Source organism: Lasioglossum baleicum, chromosome 1, assembly GCF_051020765.1.
Source record: "Lasioglossum baleicum chromosome 1, iyLasBale1, whole genome shotgun sequence".
NCBI lineage: Eukaryota > Metazoa > Arthropoda > Insecta > Hymenoptera > Halictidae > Lasioglossum > Lasioglossum baleicum.
In genome coordinates, this window is record NC_134929.1 from 13,828,359 (window position 1) to 13,851,805 (window position 23,447).

Genomic DNA, 23,447 nt, shown 5'->3' on the forward strand with positions numbered 1-23,447 from the left:
AATTTTTCCAATTACTCGGATACAGTAAAGTCGCGATTCTTGTCAAACAGCCTGTGTTCTGCACGGTCAAATACGCACGCTACGCACGGTAACTCGAAAGCTAAAGATCTGTCCGAGCTGAAAATTCAGTTTCGACTAGATCGAAGTTTTACGAGGGCTCGAATATTCGAGCCGTTTGATTTTTTCAAGTAGCCCGCATTTTTTTTCAAACAGTTCGTCGATTTCAAGTAGCTCGGAAAAATCAAACGCTCGTCTCAGCTCGAGCAATCGAATCGAATTTAGCTCAGCTCGTAAATTACGGGTACTCGCACACCCCTAGCGGAAACCACCCTGAGGTTTCTAAAAATAGTTCAAGTTTCCAAATTTTATCCAAAGTTAAGTACATCGAAAAGTTTTAACACATTTCAAGGTATAAAAATATACCCTGCAGTTTTATCGATATTAGTTGTCCCACGATCAGCGGGAAAATGAACGTTTTCGTTTCTGCTCGAGTCCCGAGCTCCCCATCTGACTATTTAATAGGCAGAAGAATAGCGAGCGTACGATCACCGTCCCCGGGTCTATCCGCCGACAACCCCAATTACCCATCGATCCGGTAATTCTACCGTTTTGTTATTATCCTGTATCAAGGAAAAACTTTTCCCTCGGCCGGTTGATTCAGGGTACACGCGCGCATAAACGTTCCTCGGGGGTAGGTTTACGCGTACCAACAGCCAAAGCAAGGTATCAATTTGCTCGGGACTAGTCATCCGCTCTCTCTCTCTCTCTCTCTCTCTCTTCCCAGCTCGCGTTTATACTTACTGGATCGGCTTGGCTTGACTGATTCACGAAAACTATTCCCGGCACCCCATACCGTTCGATATATCGCATCAAAACGAACCGTATTCATATTCATAGGTGTTCCGCGAGTTCCAGGAAAATTTCGCGATCTTCCAACGATCCAGACACGCATCCCCCAACCCCTCTCTTCGATCCCCGAAGTCTACGAGGTTTCGATAAGTAGACGGTGTCGTGATCCGATGTAATTTCGGACCGGGAACGAGGATGGATTCGCGTGATCCGCGCGAGAATTCCGTGACGCGATTTTCGCCCGTTGCGCTTTCCGGAAGAAAGGAGATCCGAACGAGGGTCGACGGTGATTAGGCTGTTGCGCGAACGAGCTATCGCCGGGGATTCCCGTTGCTCCAACTTCTGTGAAAGTTTGCCGAGCGAGGATTTTTATCGGTGATACCAAACTGTTTTCTTCGCGGTAAAAAACACAATTATGAATTACTACATTCAAACACTATGCCATTTTCTACGTACTACAGCAGTCTTGAGAGAAAATGGGACGTTACTCACCGGTTTCTCCGAATCAACCAGCAAAAATGCGAGCTTCCAGACAGCATATCAACAACGCTACTCCCCCGATGCAGTTACACGGGAATCCAAGGGATAATCGTACAGTATAAATCTTGGACACTCCCCGGAGGGTTCGGCGAGGCCGCAGAATGCCCGTTGATCCCCGGAAGAGCGCCGCGAGGCTCTACTATCCTCCGAAGGGTATTCGAAACGAGAGACTGATAGAAAATAGGCTGTTCCGTAACTAATTGGTTTCCATGGAGCCGAGGTTTCCGAAATCGTTTCGGATAACGAGGTCGCGGGCGAGAGAAAGAGAGAGAGAGAGAGAACCGTCCGTTAACGAAGCAATGGAAATTGCAGGGAATAATGACGCACGAGGTCCGGGGGAGCCGTAACCGCGAGAAATATCCGAAAACCCGGGACCGGCCGTAATGGGATCTTGAAAAGGGAAACAAATGGATCCAATTAACGACGTCGAACCGGCGGAATATTGAAAATATCGGGTGAGCGTAATTAAAATGCGCCGCGGTCCCCCCGGAACCCTTTTAACGAAATCATTTCTACGTTGCGCCTCGGTGGATGCACGTGACCGCGGGAAATCTCGTCTCCTGTTCTCCCTCTCACTCGTGTCCTCTGTCTTTCCCTGGCGGACAGAATCGTCGGAAATAAACCGGGCGACGTAACGGCAGTTTACCATTTCGAGCCGCTCACGCAACACGCGCGACACGCGCGTCTCCTTTGGCCGTCTTTTCGCCTGTGTCCCCAGACCTGAAACGCAACCAAAACAAACTGTCCCTGTCAGCGGGCCGCGGTTCCCCGATTTATTCCTCCCACCCGTGAATTATCGATCTATTTGCGGCTGTTCGCGAGATTTTTCCTCTACCCGTCGCTTTATTTCCGTCCGCAACCGTCCTTGAGCGTGTTCCTATCTACTACCCTGCTCCCACCGTCGCTGGTCCCGGAAACGATCGGTTTCCCGCTTTTACGACGGAAGAAACCATCCCGTGTCGCTCTCGTAGGAGAGTATCGACGAGTGTCGCTATTTTCATTCACGGAATTCCTCTGTCCCCTGCACAGATCCTCGAAGCTGTCAATTCGCGCGAGAGCCCGAACGGGAAACCGAGCGGGGATGTTTACGTTCGCAGAACTCGTCTATTTTCGCCGCATTTTGCAACCGGAACGATCCAATTACACACGCAAATGGAGCACCAATTTGCGCGTCGACGGACGGCCCGCGCGCGCGCGTTTATTAATCCGGGATGGACGCATTTTGGCGATGGCTTTTGTCGGCACTTCGATTGGCGATTCTTCTTTCGATGACGAAGGATATTTGCTAATTTTGTTCTTTGTTACTTGAGCTATCGAATGTACGCCTCTTTAAATAGTATCAGATCCTTATAGCGAGTTAATTCTTTAAATTTTAATTCTTTAAAAAATCTGACAAAATTCATATAGTGTCTTCGAAAGTCCTAAATTGAGTTTGTTGGAGGATTAAAAAGTTAATGAAACATAATGTAGACACTGGCAATTGTATCTTCAATAATGGAAGATAACAATTCATATCTTTTAAATGGCATTGTTAGATACGGTACAACGCAATTAAAGAGAATTTGAAAACCATAATACAGGACCACAAGAGTAAACGAAGTGAACTACATTTTTACGTACTATTAATATATCATTCTACATTATATTTTGCAATAATTTTTGTATATCCTGGTTAAGTGGACTATCGAATTCTGTTGTGATTTCATACATCTTGATTCGTCATCAAAATTTAATTTTGTCCAGCTAGATTGTGGAAATAGCCCACGCTGTGCCCCGGTAGATTTAACATAATGAGAACCTGAGGACTAAAGTGGATCCCGACACGTTCCACGTCACTGTAGCACCTAATCTCTTCGGGACGAGATTTTACGTCAAAATTCGTCAACGACGGATTAGCGGTTGCATGAAATGTTAAAACCAACATGTTTACACGTGAGAAAGAAAGCAGCACGTGCAACGAAGCCTCAAAATCCACTGTCAGATCCTAGATCATAAACTTGCTACTAGTTCAAAGCCCTTTGCCGGCCCCGTGATAACAAGCAACCCGTACGAAATTATAATAAGCAAAAGCTCGAGCTGCCATGGCACGGGAGTCGTTCAACCCAGCGGGATCCGTCGTTTCGCGATCGCCTAATCGTTAATGGCGGTCAAACCGACTTCCGGTTAACCGGCGCTGCACGGTGGCAAAACAACTCGTCCTCTGTTTCACCAGAGGCCCAGTGAATCGAACCGACTACTCGACGCACACACCCGCTTGAATTAAACGTCGTAAAGATAAACTGGCTCGCCCATTCAAGCTCGATCGGAGGGTTTATTATTGAACGGACCCGCCAGCAGATATTTAGAGTGTTTCCAGGTCCCGGCTTCTGTCCCGATGCCGCTTGGAGTTCTTTCCTCTTAACGACGCGGGATAACCGCGATTAATCGGCGGCCTCGTGAACTATAATTAATTCTTAACCCATTGCCGCATAATTCAAAATGTTTTTGGGATAAAGAGGATGCCTAAAACAATGATCATAAACTTTAATCCAACCGCTCAGACCAGCCACCATTAAAAACGATATAAAACAAACTGAAATGGAAACTGAACAAGGGTGGGGTCCAGCAGGTAGCTCGGCGACTAATCCCAAACCCTAACCAGCGCGCAGCGCCACCATTCAGGGATTATTTTCGGACATAATACAACCTGAAACAGCCCGAGTAAATATTCTTTCTTTTCTTCTGATTGCAGGTGACATGGAGATCCTAGCGTATTTCTTCGGGCCGATCGGCGGTCTTCTCGCAGTAAATCTCATGTTCTTCGCGGCAACGGCCCGCGAGCTGACATGTGGCTTGTGGAAGGGTGAATTCGTCAAGAGCACCACGGAAAGGTGAGTCGAGCGTTCCAGTATAAAAACTCTCGAGAAGAAAGTACCTAGCCCCGACATCGGGAAACAAGGTCCGCGGTTTGCTGTTCGCCGAAATTCCCAGTGAACCAGCGCGCGGTGCGCCTGTTCCTTCCACGGGAGAGACAAAATATTTACCTGCGAAGCTTCCCGAGGCGAGTCGCCCGGTTCTGCATCCCGCACCGCATCCAACCGCGCCTTTGTGTCTCGTAAATATTTACGGCATTTTTCCGCGAACGTTCAACAGTCTCTTTCGCAACGGTCGAGCGCAAAAAGGCTGGAGAGCAGAGAGTCGGGTCGGACCTAGGCGGCTTCGATCTCGCTGGGAAGCTTTCCGTTTCCGTTGAGCGTTGCCAGAACCGAGTCAGCAACGCCGAAATGGACGCAGAAACGAAGCCGGCACACAGTGGTCTGGATTGGAAAATCGTGTGCCTTTCTGCCCAAAAACGAACTTTCTCGTATCGATATCTAATATATAAACATTGCTTCCCAAATGTTCACAGACCTCGGAAATGAAGAAAATAGTACAATTTAATAAATATAATAGTTGCAATAAACATTGAAAATAGGACATTTTAAGAGGAGTATTTTTCACGAGAAAAATTGCTTCTCTTTGATGCGGTGCCCTGACGTTCCTATTTAATATTATCTCTCGCTTTTTTTTTATATTGAAGAGCAGACTTTTGTGATAAAAATCATATCTTTCTATTATTTATTAATGTAAATACTCTATTTAAATAATAATGCTCAATGCCGTAAGAAAAATTTGTGAAGTCCTTTCTATTTAAGATGGTATATCTTTAAAGTTTAGCCGAGTTTAGCTTTATAATGAATTGGAATATTTTTAGTACACCTTCCTCTAAATAATCATGAAAAAATTAATTCCGCCCCTCTCCGCCCGTTCAAATTATTATTGTTTAAAGCCATTAAAGTTGAATGCGGTATCGCATCAATTGCTGAAACTCAAGGGTCGTTGAATATGAATGTGATGTCAAAATTAAAAGAACAAAATGGCGGTCGGGTATGTGAAAAAATTATTTATTTTCGCAAATATTTGGTAATAGAATGTTTGCGAGGTATATTGTTGGTACAAATTATTATCCGATGACTTCACATAGCGAAAAATGTAAGATTTTAGTGTTAAATATTGCATCCGAGGTAATTCTTTAGTATTAAAATATAATAGAAGTTTTTCAATTCTGTTTCGTTCCGATATTTCGCTCACCTCTAGTAAAATAAAGATATAAGGTAGTAGGCTCGTTTCGTGTTTTTTAATCATTATAAATTATTATAAAAAATATCTTTGAAATGCTTGTAATGCGTTTTTACCTTTACGGTAATTTTTGTATATGTTGATTGCAACAAGATTTCTCGAATTTATATTTTACGTATTCCATAAAACGTTACATGTGTGAAACATAAATATAAAAAATACATATTTAGAAAGTAAAAAATAGTATGTACGATTATATTCCAAAAAATTTTTTTTAAATCAAAAATATCAATGAAAATTTATAAAAAATTATTGTTTAACAAATGCAAAAAATATTTAATTACCTATAGTTAAAAATGACTATTTTTTAAATATTTTTAGTGAAAATTTCATTGCAATATCTCTACTGGTTCAAAAGTTATAACAAAATGGCACACGATTTTCCAATCCAGACCACTGTGCGGCAGCCGGCGAGTTGCTCCCTCTCTCTTTCTCTCTCGGTTATTTTCAGTTTACCGCGAGTGGCACACGTTGAACCCTGATCCAAATCACGTTGAACCGCAATTCGCTACCGTGGATCCCCATTCCGTTCCGAACGTGTCCGGAGAAACTGTTCCCCGCTAAACAACCCGAACTTCCTATGGAAAAAGAAACCGTCGAAGATCCATTAAGTCCGAGGTAATCGTGGAAACGGCTCGTTCCCGCGAAATCGCGCGAGAAACTCTGGCGAGACGATTACCGGCGAACCTGGGAACCTTAAACCGCGAAGTTAAAGAAGCTCGTTTGTTTGGTCGGCTAGAGGGGGCGGTAAACGCGATACACAACGATTAACGGGAACAACGGTAACGTATCGGTGTAGATAGTTTCGTGAAACGCGATGCGCTCCCGGGTACCAGAGGCCTGGTCGCGTCTTCTTGTTTTCGTCGTTTTATCGCAACGCGCGCGGACGCGAACGATGCTTTATTTCGGCGCGAAGGACAACGCTCGGGGCCGATAAACATCAAGGATAACTTGTTCCATCCGAGACGTTCCCCGCGGATAATCGGGATCATCGAACGCGCTCAGCCTCGGGACATCCGCTTCTATGGTCCTACGGAATCCCAATGCCTGCGAACTTACGCGGACAAAGATGACGATTGACGAGCGTTGATTTCGGTATTTATAACTAGATCGGGGTGAACGGAAGGGATCGATATTCAGCTTAAACCTGGAGACTGAAGGGGAGGTCACTTTTGCTGGAACGATCGAGAGTAACCATTTTTTACTAGAACGATCGAGAGATACGGGAAGCTTGTCTGATTAGCGAGATAACTGACCACCCGCGATTTTGGACAGGATAGTCTGCTGGAGCGTTAAATAGAGATGCTTATCGGTGAAATGTGTACACCCTGTACTGGGACACTAAATCCTTTTTGATATTGCTGGCGCCGTTGCGTTGGTTCACCCTCGTGAGCTCCTCAAGATTTTTAGCTTAGACACTGCAGAATCTCTTGTCTCTTTATGACCCTGTATTTTAATTCGATCTATTTGTTTAATGCGTTGACTGTCGAGAAGTATCATCCTAAGAAATTTCATATCAAGTTTCCACACACACAAAACCTCCATAATAGTTAGCACATGTAATTTTATCTCTATTCCAAACTTCAGCCAGACTTTGAACACATTATACCACTTTATACACTGTTAATTTTTACCTCAATTGGAAGCTGGAATCATAAGCTATACAGACAAATTATGAGATCCATTGTTTTTCCCTTGTTTCGTCACGGCTGTCGCAGACGGCCGCCGCACAGCGATTTAATAAAAAGTGATGGCCACCTAAATTTTTTCGATGCTACTATGTATTTTTTATTACGTATTATTGTATTTAACGTCAAGACGAATTCAATGACCTACTTTACTATGGCTTTAAATCGTAAAATAATGCTGAATAGTTTTCACCCACTAGATTGACATTCACGCGCACTGTGAGACATTCGAAAGCTTTGGTAAAATAGCCGAGAAATGGCCCGACACACATTGTCCAAGCCAAGCGACTCAAAGCTAAGCGATTCCCAACAAACAGGACTATATCAGACTGATCGGACTTTCCTTTCCGTAGCCTGGTATTGTTACAAAATGGTCAACAGTCCGGTTTCGGGTCGGCAATTACCTTGGCCGGGCGAGGACGATGATTCACGCGGGCCGTTTTCGAAATCCTGCTTCATGAAACTCACGGTTTACAATCGCGTCTGCGCCGACGCTCGTCGAACGCTTTAAACAACGGCAAAGATACGCACACGGAATAGTCGTAAACCATCGTGAAATTCCCGGAGAAAATTTTCAGATCGATGCGAAAAAAAATATTATCTTCCCCGGTGGACCCTCGCGCGACTGTGCTCTTTTTCGCAACGAGTCGCCGCGACGACGAGTGCCGTTTGACGAATCACATTTTTTCGGATATTTATGCGAGCGTGCCGCCGCGCGCCGAGCCTTTTTATAGAGCGACGGAGCTCAAAGGAGAATTTATTTTATCAGGGCCGCGCGCCGACAGATATCAGGCATCGAATCGTTATTTTCCATTCGTTCACGGGGTCCCTGCGTGCCACCTTTGCTCCCTCTCGTCCCGCGCACGAAATTGATATTGACGATCTCAATTTGCGATTCTCTTTCGGCCCGAGCCTCTACCATTTCCCTCTCGCCGTCTCCCTCTCTCCTCCTGTCTGTTCCTTTTCGTTTCTCGTTTCGCCTCGTTTCCATACGGGATACGGCCGCCATAATGGCGGATACAGATTCTCTGTATCTCTCGTATTCGTTTCCTACGGTCGCCCCCTGGTTTTCTAACCCCATACGTAATTTCGGGGAGACCAGGCTCTTTTTTATGTGATACCGCGTTATTCTGATAGGAATATTCAGCTCGTAAGAGAACCACAGGGCGGACAGAGAAAGCTGCCGGAAAAATTACCGTCGTCTCCACGTGTCGCGCGATTTGTCGATCACTTCTGAACAAGCTGCTTCAGAATCTTCGTGTGCACACAGACTTTGTGTGTACATACTGTATAATATATACCTACGTATATGTATACAGGGTGTCTCAGATAAAGGAGGCCACCTAAGTATCTCCTTTATTTTTAATGGCACAAAAAATATTTATGGCATAATTTAAACGATATCGAAGGAGGAATATCATAAAAGAACAATTTCTTTTGTGCGGTTATTTTTTCATAGTTTTTTCAAGGTCATCGTTATTTTTTTATCGGGAAAACTCATTTTTTTTGTTCCATCTTATAGCGGCTGAAAAAATACATTTGAATATGCTTAAGTCATTAACAAGATGGAATAAAGAAAAGAGTAGGTTTTCCCGATAAAAAATAACGATGCCGTTGAAAAAACTATGAAAAAAATGACCGGACAAAAAAATTGTTCTTCTATGATATTCCTCCTTCGATACCATTTAAATTATGCCATAAATATTTTTTTTGTGCCATTAAAATTAAAGGAGATATTTAGGTGGCTTCCTTCAGCTGAGACACCCTGTATAATACACAGTTTGATCTTGTATTTTGTAGCAGATGCTTCCGCGGATTTACATTTTTATAGACAATTCTCTACCTCGTCAGGAAGTGATGAGATAATTATTTGTGTTGCAACGCAACTGTGCATTTTACACATTCATAACGAACTGGAGTAGGAGAAATTTAAATATATTATTTTCCATGTATTGGGTTGTAATGAACGTTCGCAGCGTTTTCAAATTAAGAATCGAAGATAAAAGTGAGGTATTTATTCATATGTTTATTCAATAACACGAGAAGTTATCTCGCAAATGGCAAAAAGTAATAGAACAGAATGGAAAATATGTTACTGAATAAATCTATGAATAAATATCTGAACTTTAGCATTCGATTCTAACTTATAAACACTACGAACTTTCGTTCCAACCCAATATTAAAATTGTAAAGAAATAACAAGTCTTCTTTTCTGTATGATAACGTAAAGTATTGAATGTTATCAATTGAAACACGTGAAAGAAATAGGGATGCAAGAAATATAATTTAATTGCATCATTTAATATCGCGAGATTTTCACTATACTGACCACTATTTTTGTAAACGATCAATTATCCAGCATTGAAGCATATCTCATGCCGCTTCGATGCATTATATTTTCAACAGCTCCAGTACACTTTGAGAAATCGTCCGGACCGTCTTTTATCGGACCAACATAAACGACCTCGCATTTTTAATGTGCCTCGCCTGGTAAAATTTCAACAGAATATTCATATTCATCCGAATCCTGAAAGAATTTCGTGTGCATTTGCATCGACGATGTTCTCAAATACACTTATACTAAATCCGATTGGAAACACTGTCTCGGTTGAAGAATAAGACGAGGGTCAGACTGTTTTTCAGAAGATCCGTGAGCCTGTATGCATGACGAAGTCCGCGTTAGAAACGAGCGCGTAGAATCTTTTTCAGGGTGCACAAATAAATACCGCACGCAAAAATAGAAATTGTTTCCGATCTCTGTCAAGGCTGATCCGCGGATCTATGTTAACACGATGTTTCCCTACGCTCAGCTTCTCTTTGTTCACTGTGCAGTAGGGTGGACAATACTTTCCAACTATGAAATTTTGAGCACGCCGTCCACCAGCATTGTTCCATTTCATGAAAAAATGATATATCTAAAATTTTATTGTTTTGTTGCAATTATTGAAATAATAGAAATGATTATATAGATATCTTTAGTAGAGCATTCCAATAGGAGCCGCACAAAGTCTAAATAAAATCGATCTTGTCATTTTAATAAGGGAACATGTTCCAGTTACTTTTAACTCTCGGTAGGTTTAGTGTTAAATGTGAAGAGTGCACTGAAAATTCAAGTTAAATATTTTAAATCTCCAGAAAATATAATTTCTTACATGCACACATTTGTACGAATTAAAAAAAAATTATTTCACATTAATTGGCCTGCTTATGTTTGCTCTAGATTCAGCAGATAAAGTTTCATTAAAATCGACGATCCCAGCACTGTGATCTCTCCTTGTTAGTGTTAAAATGATTAAGAGAACAATTGTTCTTGTTAACAAGATTACTTCTCGTAATTGAAGAAGACAATTTTTATCTTGCCTAAAGATCCGCAGCCTTAAAAAATGAATGGACTTTTCCCTCGTCCCTTGATCCCTTGTCGACTGAATGCACTATCAGCTCGCGCCGCATGCTCCACAATGTCAGCAGTGGCACAAGCAACAGTTTCAAGGTTCGGAAATGAAACTCGCCGCTCCTCCGCGAATGTTACACCGTGTCTAGAACGGTCACGGTTTAAAAGTTGCAGCATCGCCGCGAAAATAAACGCGCTGCGAATAAAGCGAGAGATCCGGCTCAAAGGGACCGCTTTTGAGTTACGCCCGTGCCAGAGGCGACAAGGTTGAACGTGATAAAACACGCGCTATAACCGTCGTCATGTCGTATGATGCTTGTCCCGCGAGATGCAGCCACGAGACTCCGGCCCGGAACGTTTCCGCTCTTCGAGGTTCCCGCGATCGTAAACTCGTGTTTTCGTTGGCTTCGGGGATGCTTCTGGCTAGACGTAACCGTGGCCGGAAGTCGTGGCGAAAATTACCGACCTCGCTCACTAACATTATTGTTGTTCCAACGTCAACAGGACTGTGACTACATTACTCTCGATCGCTTATCCGAAGTTCAAACGAACAAAAACATCAAATCTGCATTTCTTTGCAAAAGAATGCTTTCATAAAAGGTAGAATCATGCAATCTGAAACTTCACATATGCTTTTATATAAATTTTTTCTGTTCGGTTTGTTCATAAATACAGTTTTTATGTACGGTAGGTTAGGACGCTGCGTGAATTTCTTTATCCAAGTAATATCTGGATTTTTGACGTTAAAAACGACATCTATGCAACCAAGTGGCCTGATTTCAGGTCAGACAATTATAGAATTCTTTGTTAAGATATAGTTAAAATTTCAAGTCGCTTGGTGGTTGTTCCATTAGTTTCTTCTTAATAATGCAAAACCCCCGACAACGTAGTCTCCACGGAAGCGACCTGAAATATGCACTTCTCTAGTCGATAACTTTGACGATAATTATGAATTCTAACTTAAACTTTTACAGTGACGTTGTTAAACAGTTAGGCTGCAAGATCCTGCAAAATAAGTTCGCCAAATCGCCCGTGTTCCCTGTTGTTTTATCAATGGTTTCCTCTTTTTCGTTCGACTCGCGGAGACAGTCGGGTCCCATCGATTTCTGATAATCCACGAAAGTTGATTCGATATGTATAAATATATCGGAAACTTCGCGCAACGTGATCCTCGCATACACACGCTCCTCCAGATCCCACACATGCAACCGTAACACAAGTACACACTTTTCCATGTGCAGTTTTTCGCTGATTTCGCCGGCTCGCGAAGAATATCCGTTTTATAGCGTCGTCTAGACAAAACGCTCACCATTAAATAAATATCCGTCGCATTATATCGAGAGTAACAAGCGATCGTAGGCTATATATTGTCGACTGTCTGCGACGTTTTCCCGGCGATCATTTTTTCCTTTTCCTCTGTTATTAATGCCGTCGATATTTCCGATCTCGGCAGAGACGCTAACAATCCATATCCACCCTCCTTCTGTCTCGTTACGTCAATTAACTCGTCGGTGGATCCACGAGCCTTCTTTCCCAAGCGGATAGAGTGGCATTAATTTGAAGCATCGAATAAAAATACAAGCGACTGTCTGCCGCGAATGATCCACTTTCGCCTGCCATTGGTCGTTGCACCTCGATGACGATGGGGTATTTCTTCTTTTTCTACCACGGCCGTCGCAATCGGCTTTCTTCTCGTCTATTTTCCGCAGAGCAACTTGAAACTCGAAGATCCCGAGATCGAGTCAGGCGACACGTTGCTGTTTAAATTCAAATCTCGCCATCCCTCGTAAGCTCCCATCCCTGTATGCACACACATTTGTAAGTTTCCAATTGCATACAGTACCTGAGTCTACCGCTGCGAAGAGTATCTGAAATTAAATCTTAAATAGAGTAAATTGTTAGAAGAAATGTGTGTGTTAACACGAGCGAATGAATACTTTTGATTCGTGCAATGAAGGGTTCAGGAAGTTAACGGTTCCATTTATAGTCTTGCCACGTGGATGCTTCTTGAACCTCGAGCCGAGTCTAGTATCTAATTAATTCTTCTTGCATATTGTTGCATCGTCGAATGTTTCGATGTTTCGATCGGTTTTGTCCAGGTACGGGCCGCGCTCCCGCTCGGTCCGATGAATTTTTCAGGGGTTCCGGGCCGATGAAACTTTCATTCGAATAATAACCGGTCGACCGCGGGATTATTCGCTCGTATAAAAACCGGATCAATAATAAAACAGGCCGCGTGGTCTGTGGTTTAATCGCCGGGCAATATTTCCATTAGTTCACCGGGATACGGGGTCCGGGGCCGGCGTTGTTTGATTTTCGATTTTACACGGTCGTTCTGCAACGGCATAATATCGTCGTACATGCATATATCCGCCGCGGAACGACACACGTGTTCGACCGTGAGTAATAGAATCGGACCAGAGCGCGATTTTGTCCGAGCATGGGCCGCCGTTCGCGGACCAGTTTTGGTTAAAAGATGGTTTACACCGGATCATGTAAAATCGAAACCCGCGAACACACGCGTCGAACCCAAGCGAGCGATTCCACGAGCGGAATAACAAGCAACCGTTGCACACAACACAACAATCCCTGCATCCGGTTGAAAATCCATCCCGTGTCGCGTTTCGAAGCTCCATTGTGCCGCCGGTCGATCGCCAGACGCGTAATAGCCCGGTCAAACTTTACGCGCCCGTACGTCCGCCTCGCTGATTTGACTTTCATAATCCGAGAACCCACCCGTCCGCCGCCTCCGCCCAGATACGATATATTTAGGGAGCCCGAATCACTTTCGAACTTGTACGCGAATCGTTATCGCCGCCCTGTTGAATTTACCACAGACCTTGCCGAGGATCAGCCCCGAGACTTGGTAGAATGGACTTGCTACACCATTCTTATCTGCATTTTATCATTTGTTTGATATTTATAGGGTAAACGTACAGGGTGTATAAACATTAATGGTCATCCGTCGTAGGGGTGAATCTACACCTCTGGATCGGTGGACATTTCCAAGAGAAACTTGCCGCAAAATTGTTTACAACAAAGAAAATTGTTATTAAAGTTTGATTTTACACCTACTTATCGAGAAGAGAAAAAGTTTGAAAAAAAAACTTTTTAAAAAAAAATTAAACCGACTTCGAAAAAACGCACTAAAAAGAATGAAATAATTTCCATTTAATTTATGTGAATACACACAAACTTAAATAGAATACAATCTTTTCGGAGGCGGCGCAAATATATTATTTAAATATAAATATATTAGCACACGCAAAGCGACTCTAGTAATTATTAGACTGCGGATCTTCATGCATTTATAGGTTGTGTTAGAATTGTGTAGATGAAATTCGAAATTTGTAGGAAAATTTTGGAAATTAATGATGTCAATATATTATTTCTCATCTATTAAAACGATTAAGGAAGAAAATAGTATTCTATTTGGTTTCTATTTCTTGAAATCGACGCAGACAATTTTTATTTTGCATAAAGATCCGCAGTCTAGTAATTATACGCTAAATTACGAAAGACTTTTATCTTCTCGTAAGTTGGAGATTAAATTATCGAAATTGTTAATTTATTTTTAAAAAACGCGTCGTACAGAAAGACGATACCTTGCTGAGAAACAGATTATGTACTACCCGCGGGAAAGCCTGGCGTTCTCACTGTACTTACTCGTCAAAATCATCTACCAAAGAAATAGAATAATAATAAAGACAGTTGTTTATTCACTCACTACTTGTTGGGAGGATGAGAAGCTGCGTTAGAGTCCTGCAATCAAAAAATAAAACAAAAAGATGTTAAAATCGATTCGGACAATTCTATTGGCATATAAAAAGATTTTAATTTAAATGACATTTATTTATTGAAATGTGTAGGCTGTATAATTTTCCATTGATACTTTGAATGGAAATGTCCAATAATAAACATTAATTGTGAAGATATCTCGGTACTTACTCCAAAATGGCCTGAAAAATCGAAATAAACTCGGAAGTATAAACCCACTGGAGTATAGAATAAATAAACGAATTACTGTAATATCATAAATGGACAATTGCCGTGCAAATACATATCCATATCCGTCTCCCCTTTGCAGTACTTTTGAATATTTCACCCAGAATATTACGATTCTCGGAACGACGCTTTCAAGAGAACTTTTCCAACTCCTGAAATATTTACGATTGCGGTTCTGTCATTGATTGACGGTTTTCTATTCGGAAGGGGAATAATTGCGGGATCTCCAGACGTCCAGCTCGTCGTGTGAAAAGTTTCTGTAGTTCAGAAGCATAATAGAGTGAACGGTAAAGACTCGTAAAAGGTTCGAGGAAAAGTGCTGCTTCTCCGAGGGGTTGGTAATGAGCAACTGTCAGGAGGACGTGGAAACTGTGATGGAAGGTAACCAGAACGGGGATTCAGTGTAACCTTCATAACGCCATAATTTCCCGACACACGACACCGTAACGGGTCGCGAATGTTCTGCCGGAACGTATTAATAATGCTTTGACTTCGACCACAATGCGATGCATACATTACGCGCGCGCGGCACAACGTGTCATGCCGAACAAACGGATACGTTTGCCGGGTCTGATTTATGCCCGTCGTAATTGAACGCTGTGCTAATTGAATCGAGCGCCGGTTTTTCGAGCCGGAAATTCGTTGGCTCCGCTCATGCTACTCGATAATGCGCGAATCAAACTGGAACAGGTGCGCTTTTCATTGGGCAAAATAATGTTGGGACAGTCGGCGGTCGCTTGTTACCGCGACTGGACAATGAAAAATTCATGTAGGAGCTCGCTTGCTGGAATCTTGGCGGCGTTTATGCGAGTAATTAGCGAACGATTGACGATCATATCCAACGATAATCTCTTCATCTGCATACTGTTCGCACAGAATAGGCTATATCGAACTCGGAAGAAGTTGTTTTTCGTCACTTTACTGTACAAATCTTTCGTCTAGTTTGACATCCTAGATATGAAGCAAAATACATAGTTATAAGCGTCTTGTTGTTCGTAATAGCGATTGTATCATTAACAGTGATCATTTCTTTGATTCCAGAGCGGCGTTGGGACGCGTCTGCATGAAGCTAGTGGTGGTGATGGGCGTTACCTGGGTGGCGGACGTGGTGTCGTGGGTAGTCGGCGGGCCGCAGTACATCTGGTACTTCACGGATCTGATAAACGCCTTCCAGGGCGTGTTGATCTTCGTGGTTGTTGGTTGCCAGCCGCAAGTGCGTGCTGCCTTGAAGAGGCTGTGCAACAGGAATCCGCGAACGAACGCCGGAAGGCAGGGTAACGGTCTGAGCACGACCAGCCACGGGATGCCCAGCATGGGGGACAGCGTCACCCAGAATCCGAGCACGAAGACAGCCCCGTTGGAGACCATCTGTTAGAGAAAGAGGGAGGAGAGAGTGAGAGAGAAGAGAAAGAGAGAGAGACAGAGAGACTGGCTTTTCCCGCCATGGTGATTTAGCGGGAATCTTCTGATCGCTTGCAGGAAGCTCTATGTCTCCCGTGGATCGGGTCTGCGGCCTATCATCAATAAACAGCCGATCGACGGGATCCAGAGGACGAGGCGCAGAGCTCGTCCACGAAGAGATAGACGCCCAAAGCCAGACGCGGAAGTTAGCCGCGGTTGATCAGGCTAGGAGACCGGAAGAGAACACAGTATACGAAGCGATACGAGCGTTCCCACCGGAACGTAGAGGCGCGTAGACGTGTAGGGGTCGCGACGATAGGTCGAGGAAGGCAGGATTTTCAGTTTACAACCCGGCCGTTATCGGATCCTCCCAGAACAATACCGATCAACACCGATCGGCGACGCTTATGCTGGATGCTCGATAGCCAACCACCGAGCCGGGTCGACGACCTCGAAGACCGTGAACCTTGGTTCCGGACGACTTTTCAAGCGATCGAGAGAGACTCTCCGAGGCAGCTGTACTCGGATGTAGGCTTCGACTCGGAGGCTCCTAGCGCCCGAGGTCGTCGACCTTGACGACAGAAGTCCCCGCGAAGAATGCGTCGACTGTCGCAGACGACTGTCCCCGTGGACCGGGCCGCGGGGAATGCGACACACGCCGAGAGCCTGTCACGTTGAATAGTTCATTGTCACGGTAGAACACAATGGGAGAGCGGAGAAAACAACGCGATGCCACAAATATTCATAGAGACCAGGTTCAACCTTCCCCGGGGACCTGGTCTCTCTTGTTCCTCGGGTTCGAACCGTAATTCGTGCATCGTCGACCTCGTCGCCCGCAATTGGAGTTGTTCGCGGGAATCTGACGATCGGGCCGGGTCGGGTTCTCGAAAATCTTGGGAGTCTCGAATGTGTCGAAATTCCCAACATTTTGGATCCGAGAACCCGCCCTGGTAACGAGAAAAATTTTCGACCCGTCCCGGCTCGATATTTTCGGGTTCTCGCACACCTCTACCCGCAATCGAACGATGAAGATCGGGTATTTATAAACGGGGGAACTAATGAGACGACGCGTGCCCGATACGAAACGCTACTTTGTTCGAATGTTATTAATAAACGGCGCCAGTCGAGGTCGGTCCTGATTCGGGGTGAGCATTTCTCTTCCAGCAACGGTAACGATGATCGACGACCGTCGAGAGCAATGATCCGGCTTCCTTTCTTTCTCGTTTGTTTTTACGCAATGACTCGGCCCGTCCAGGCCGTGGTCAGAATTCGCATTCGACGAACGATTGCTACGTTCGGGGAAATCGAGTTTTAATCGCTACGGTCGGGATCTTGGAAGAAATTGAGATTGAACAACTCGTTCGCGAAATCGTTTATATTTGCCGTTTTTTTTTCAGAAACGAAGTTCTTTATTAGGTGCAAGTCACTTTTTATAAACGTTGTAGATCAGAGAAATAATTTATTCAGCTGTCAATGTTGAACCGGCGCCTGAATTGTTGAGTATATTAAGATGAAAGTATTTGCAGCGTTGGCGGTGATATTAATCTTTCGTGGACGATGTTCCTGCACTATATCGATACTGTTTCAAAATTTGGAGAATTTTTGGAAGAAACTGGCAATCGTAAGGGTAGATCGTCGTTACCGAGGTGTTCATTATTCGTTCCCCTTAAAACTTCCATTGATTATTCGTGCTGTAGGTAAAGTGCCAATTTTTCAGAATGAAATAGCCAGACCAGTTTACCATCTTTTTTATATTTCGCAACTAGTTTGCTTTGAGCTGCTCACCTCTCATTCCTATCAGGATGAAATTTCCAAGGGGAAAAAGCAGATCGACCTTGACCCCCGTTTCACACTACGCTCCGTAGAAAATCGTGCTATCCCATGGTGTCTACTTTCGGCCTGGGGCTTCATTATTCATCGGGCGCGCTCGAAGCCGCGAACGATCGCGCTTCAATTTTCTTTAGCATAAATTTGCATCGACACAGTCGCGTTCGAGGGGGAATCCTCTGGCATTGGCATGCGCGACGTCCGGAGTTTTACACCGGCAAACCTCGTCATCGATCGGGCTTATCGATTACTCGTTAAATAACCCGATTCCGCGTACTTTCCTGCCGGGCTTATCGGGCGTAATCCATTCATGGTTTCATCCCGGCGTGCACGATTTCTTGCGCGATCACGTTTTTTACGACCGCTCTCCACAGCCGTCCCGTTCCGGGAGAATATCCGCTCACTGCCAACCGTCGATTTCGATAACAAGACTTGAAAACAATTAGCAAACAGCTTTCGCAATAGACGAGGTACTCGGCGATCGCGTCAGTAATTCTGTACTCGAGACACACCGAACCGAGCTTGTTTCTTCGATATTGCTTTATGCAGACCTTCGTGGTATCTTTTCTTTATTTTACGAGAATGATAGAAAGCCCTTTATGTTGTTTTATTAACGAAGATTGCACGGTATATGCTGGTTCTATCCCTTGTAGCTTTTTACGAATAGACGGATATGATTTTAGTTTTCGCTTATTGTTAGTTAGTACTCAAAGCAAAGAGGGATGAGAACAATGGTTATCGGACTGCTGAACTTTATGCGTAAGTTATTAAGTAAATTATAATAATGAGGAATGTGATCAAAGTAAGTATTGTTCTGTTTGTTTTAACCATTTGCGAAGAAAGTCAATTTTTATTTGATTTATGTTTCTTTGAGATTGCATATACATATATATATATAGTTTCACAGTCTAGTAAAGCAATAGCACACAGGTGCGCTTGTAGCCTTGAATTATTTTTCTGTTTCGTAAACAATCGAAAGTAGTACTTGAATCGGTCGACTCGAGTACAGAGTGTCCACCGGAAGCACAACGAAGCGACATCGTATACGATTTGCGAGAACCATGTTTTTGTACTTTTCATACCGCAGATTTTCGAGATTTTACTCAGGGGACACCGTGATCCGACGAAAACCGCGAACGACGAGCCGTTCGCAATCTGTCAACGGGCGAGTCCTTTTTCGTTCCTCTTTTCCCCGTTGAACGATATACACTTCTGTTTCCTTCAACTGTTAACGTGAGTCACGCATCCGCGGTGACGTACACGTAGGTAGGTCAGGGCATAATCGACTCGAACTCGTGACAATACACTCTAGGAATTCAATGCCTTCGGAAATGCCTTCCAAATGTGGTGTTCAACGTGCCGAATTGTATACAATGGAGAACCAGGCGAGACCAAGTGAAATCTCCTCTCGGTTCTCGCGTTCAGCGCGTGCGGCCGCGCGAGATTAACATTTCTCTCTCGAGCCGCGATATCCGGCCTGCAACTTCCGTTTATATTCGCCAGAGATCTTATCCGTCGTCTGCATAGTTAACCTTTCGAACAAAAACTACCCTCGGTACACTCTTTATCTTCAATTCTTCCTTCGAGTCGCTCCCTGTCGTGGGTACCATTTTCAGTGCACCTTGAACTCAAGGATTGACGACGTAAGCATCGGGAAACAATGCACAATAAAATAATTTGCCACACTGCCAATTTTAGACGAGCGTACTTCACTTTTCATACCGTATTTTGTACTTTTTACAATGTTAATGGTAACAAGATGATCCTCGGTTGTCTCTCGTTTTTCTTCACTACCGAACTTTTCTTGTTCCTCTGTGACAAATGGATCTAATAAATCATTTGATTGATTACAACAATGACCCAACAGAGAACGTCCTTATACCAACTCAAATTATGTATAAGGGTTAGATGTGTGTAACAAATTGTCCTATTGGAATCGACTGCAAAAATAGTTCCACAAAAAAATCTCTATATAAAATTTTTACAAGCGAGCTTTACAGTTTGAATTGAATGCAAAAATGGCCCGACAAAGAAAGAATGGCCCTCTATACGAAATGGCAAGTTTCTTAAGAGAAAGCAATTTTTAACGGCATTTCATACCCGTCTATCCCGCGAAGTAATGATATAAGTAAGTTCGTAGTTTAACGAGCTCTCGAGGGGTTAATTAATCACGGTAGCTCGTCGATGGGGTCACGTTCGAAATCCCGACCCTGTCGGGATCGCGAAGTTTGAAAACCGCGTGGAGTAATAGCTCGCCGCGCCCCACCAGCGAGAAAGACAGGTATAAGAAACAAGCGTCGGTATCGATTTCCGTATCGAATTCGCGGCGAACGTGATCGGAAGTGGCCAGCGATCGCACGCACCGCATAAAACCTCTATGTAGACTTAATAACGCCGCGCTCGAGTTTTGCTATTCGTCAAGCAACACGTGCGTGGCCTTTTGACGAGCGGCACGAACCAGCCGCAAAGAGTAAAATCGTCGTCATATGTTTCTTCAGGTGCACCCAAGAAACTGAGCCGCGCGCACCCATCGCTCATGGTAGTCAAAACTTTCCATTTCCATTCGAGGATCCTCCAAAACCGCGAACAAAGCCTAACAAAAAAAAAACATTTAAAAAATCGGAAAAAGGCTGCCGTTTAGACAAAAAGCACACGGTCCTCGAGCGGGAGCGGATCGTTTCACAAGCCTCCTTAGTTCCTTTTCTTCTTCGGTGTGAATGTGAGAGCGGACGGGGGCGTCGTTCGCGTTTAATGACGATGACGGAGAACCAGGAAATTTTCCAGCTCGGGGAATCAAAAGAGAGAGAGACGTCGACGACGTCCCCGTCCTCGCGTTGCGTGCGTCTAGTGCGTGCCAGGTTGTAGCTGTTGCGAGTTAATCGCGTGACAATGCGAGCGTGCGAACGGCACCGTGTAATTAGTGTATTAACGAGCTGTAACTTCGTTACAAATCCCCTTTCGCTGTGTATAATCGCGGCGAACAATGCGCGACATCGCACGGCGACGGTCGCCGCGTGGCACTTAATCGTCGGGGAACTTTCTCGTCTTCTGGATCAAGGATCAATTAAACGTCTCCCACGATCCATCTGTCCAAGATGGACGCCCGGCCACGAACCCGTCGCAGCGCGTTTTCGTCCTCCGTTGATCGCCGCTCGCCATCGCATCCTTGTAGATAGTATTCACTCGTCATTGTATTACGTGTATAATTACTGCGGACGTTGGATCGCGATAATTCGACGATAACGCTGCTCTAACGGCCCACTAAATCTGTAAGTTATTATTAGGCGTCCGACAACACCGGCAGGTCCCATAGACCGCGGGGCTACGCGCCATTTTGCGGACAATCGGCTGCCAACATGGACAATGGCACGCCGAACACAAGCTTGAAATGAAGTTTATTAGTTGCACCGATATCCAATCCAGTTGCTCGATCTCTAATCTGCCGCTGTGATTCTCGTAAATTAAAATGGTAGAATTACTAATTATTATTAGTTACTTGACAACGAAGTTTGTGCTTCTACACTTTAAGTTTAGTTCATTTCAGAACGAATAAATTACTATTCAGTGCCACAAAGTTTATAACAATCGTTTTTAAGCAAATTACTGGTGACCACCGTGGTACAAATGCATCAAATCCGCAGTCTAGTCGACAAAAAGAATGATTAATTATTGAATAGTACACTTTCAGCTCAACATAATTAATTTAAATCGACTGCATTAATCATTAGCACCTACGTTTTTAGCTTTTACCTGTGACGTGCTACTGACATTTTTTAAAATGAAAATGGCAGGGAGATGTCTTCATATAAATCCGTTCATATAAATGTGAACTTTATGCATCTTTTAGAGACACCTTACAGAATATTAAAAAGCACGATTCATTATTCAATAGTGCAAGACTGCTGTACGTCATCGTTTAAAGTCATTCAGTCGGAGCAAGTTGTACCAGTTTCCTTTTTAATCCATTGGTTGGTGCACCTAATAAACTTAATTTCTTAACGAATAAAAAGTAATAATGATGTAATAAAAAGGAGGCTTAAAGCAATAAGAATATAGTAACTCTGCGATGATCGCTCGAGTCTGTAGGATCTGCTGGTCGATCGGACCCCAGTGTACATTAACGTAACGTCCGTCGTAGTCGGCGGATAGTTAGTCAGGTAGTTAAGATAACCTAAGCCAAGGGACACCCGTAGCCTTAAACTAATTTATTCGGAGTAGACGTTGTTGGCGTACGAACAATAAGATGAACGGTAATGTATTAGGCGTAGCGCTGTTGATATTGCCGAGATAGCTGCGTTATCCTGCGAGATGTACGCGAGCGTCTCTGGTAAGTACACGATTTGAATCGATAGCTCTAGGGTAGCTGGTATACACGCGCATTTGTGCGTACACTATCGCTCAGAAATAGTTGGTCAGAGTCACGACAGTCAATTTCTAGGAAAACAGAGAATAAGAGACAACATATGCTATATGTTTTCTAATCGATCTTGCACCGTTTCTTTCCGATCATACGAACTGTTCACTGTTTAGTGAAATTGAGCCAGTAAAACAGTAAAAGACTGCAAGAATTGATATTTTATACAGCTTATTACAAAAGACTGAAATTTATTTTCAGCTTCAGTTTCTTACAATTGATGTAGAACGTTTACAGGTTGCAATGATGAACCATACAGTCGAGTTATGATACAAAAGTTGAATAAGATGGAGACACCATCTTGAGCGCCGCGGAAAAATTGAATAAAGTTCTGCAGCACCGATAAAATCGATGAATCTTGGAATTCATTGGATTGTCGTCTGATCAAATGGTTTTGAGCGGTAGTGTACTCGGTAGCTTGCCAGTATAGAGGCATAGAGTTAAGGTGAAGCTTGAGGATCGCGCGAATCGTGCGGACAGCACCTGAGAGACCGAACGTGTGTTCTCCAGCGAGGAAGAAGGAGAGACGACCGACGACTATGGTCGTTCCTGGAGAAAATCCGCAATCGTTCGAGCAATGGCTCGGCCGATTATCCAGTGCCGCGTGCCATCGCGTAATTTACGTGCGTGCACGCGGTCCCGCAGCGGAAAATCCAATGTTGAATTTAACATCGCGACGGTCGCGGATGGAACGCGCATCGGTATGTCGCACCAAGATCTTTGGAATAGCATGTGAATGCTTCTTCTTCAGAGCCTAGATCACTCGAAACTCCAGGTGAATCTTGCTGGTTTCGCGAAAATCATTCACTTTTTGTACATTTTTTACACTCGCGTCCGCGCACGGTTTGCGTCCGATGCAGCAGGCAATTTTTGTTCGATGTTGTGCAGACTGTTGAAAAGAAACGTGTGCGGATTTCTTCGGAGAGAATACGGAGGCTATATGCATACAGATTGAGAGAGAAAGAGAGCGTGTGCGTATGTGTGTGTGTGAGAGAGAGACAATAGTATTAACTGGTCGAGCCCAACCTGAACTAACCTTGCGGCGGGGCTCGTCTCGGCTCGATTCACCATGTAGAGGACTGTCGATTCACTTATGGTAGAGAGTTTACGATTACAACGACCCTGTACTACGACCGAGCGTACACCATTCCTGTACAATGTATCGTAACAGTAT

General features: G+C 43.9%; 1 protein-coding gene across 1 annotated transcript in view; it reads left to right on the plus strand.

Moving 5' to 3' along the window:
• Window positions 1-21,705, plus strand: part of Mthl1 (adhesion G-protein coupled receptor methuselah-like 1) — a 220,804-nt gene extending 199,099 nt beyond the window's left edge. Inside the window, exons 6-7 of the mRNA XM_076434813.1 lie at window positions 4,121-4,259; window positions 15,673-21,705. Of these exons, the coding sequence (XP_076290928.1) occupies window positions 4,121-4,259; window positions 15,673-16,006 (473 nt within the window). The 3' untranslated portion in view covers window positions 16,007-21,705. The remainder of the gene's footprint in view (window positions 1-4,120; window positions 4,260-15,672) is intronic.
• Window positions 21,706-23,447: the final 1,742 nt, after the last annotated feature.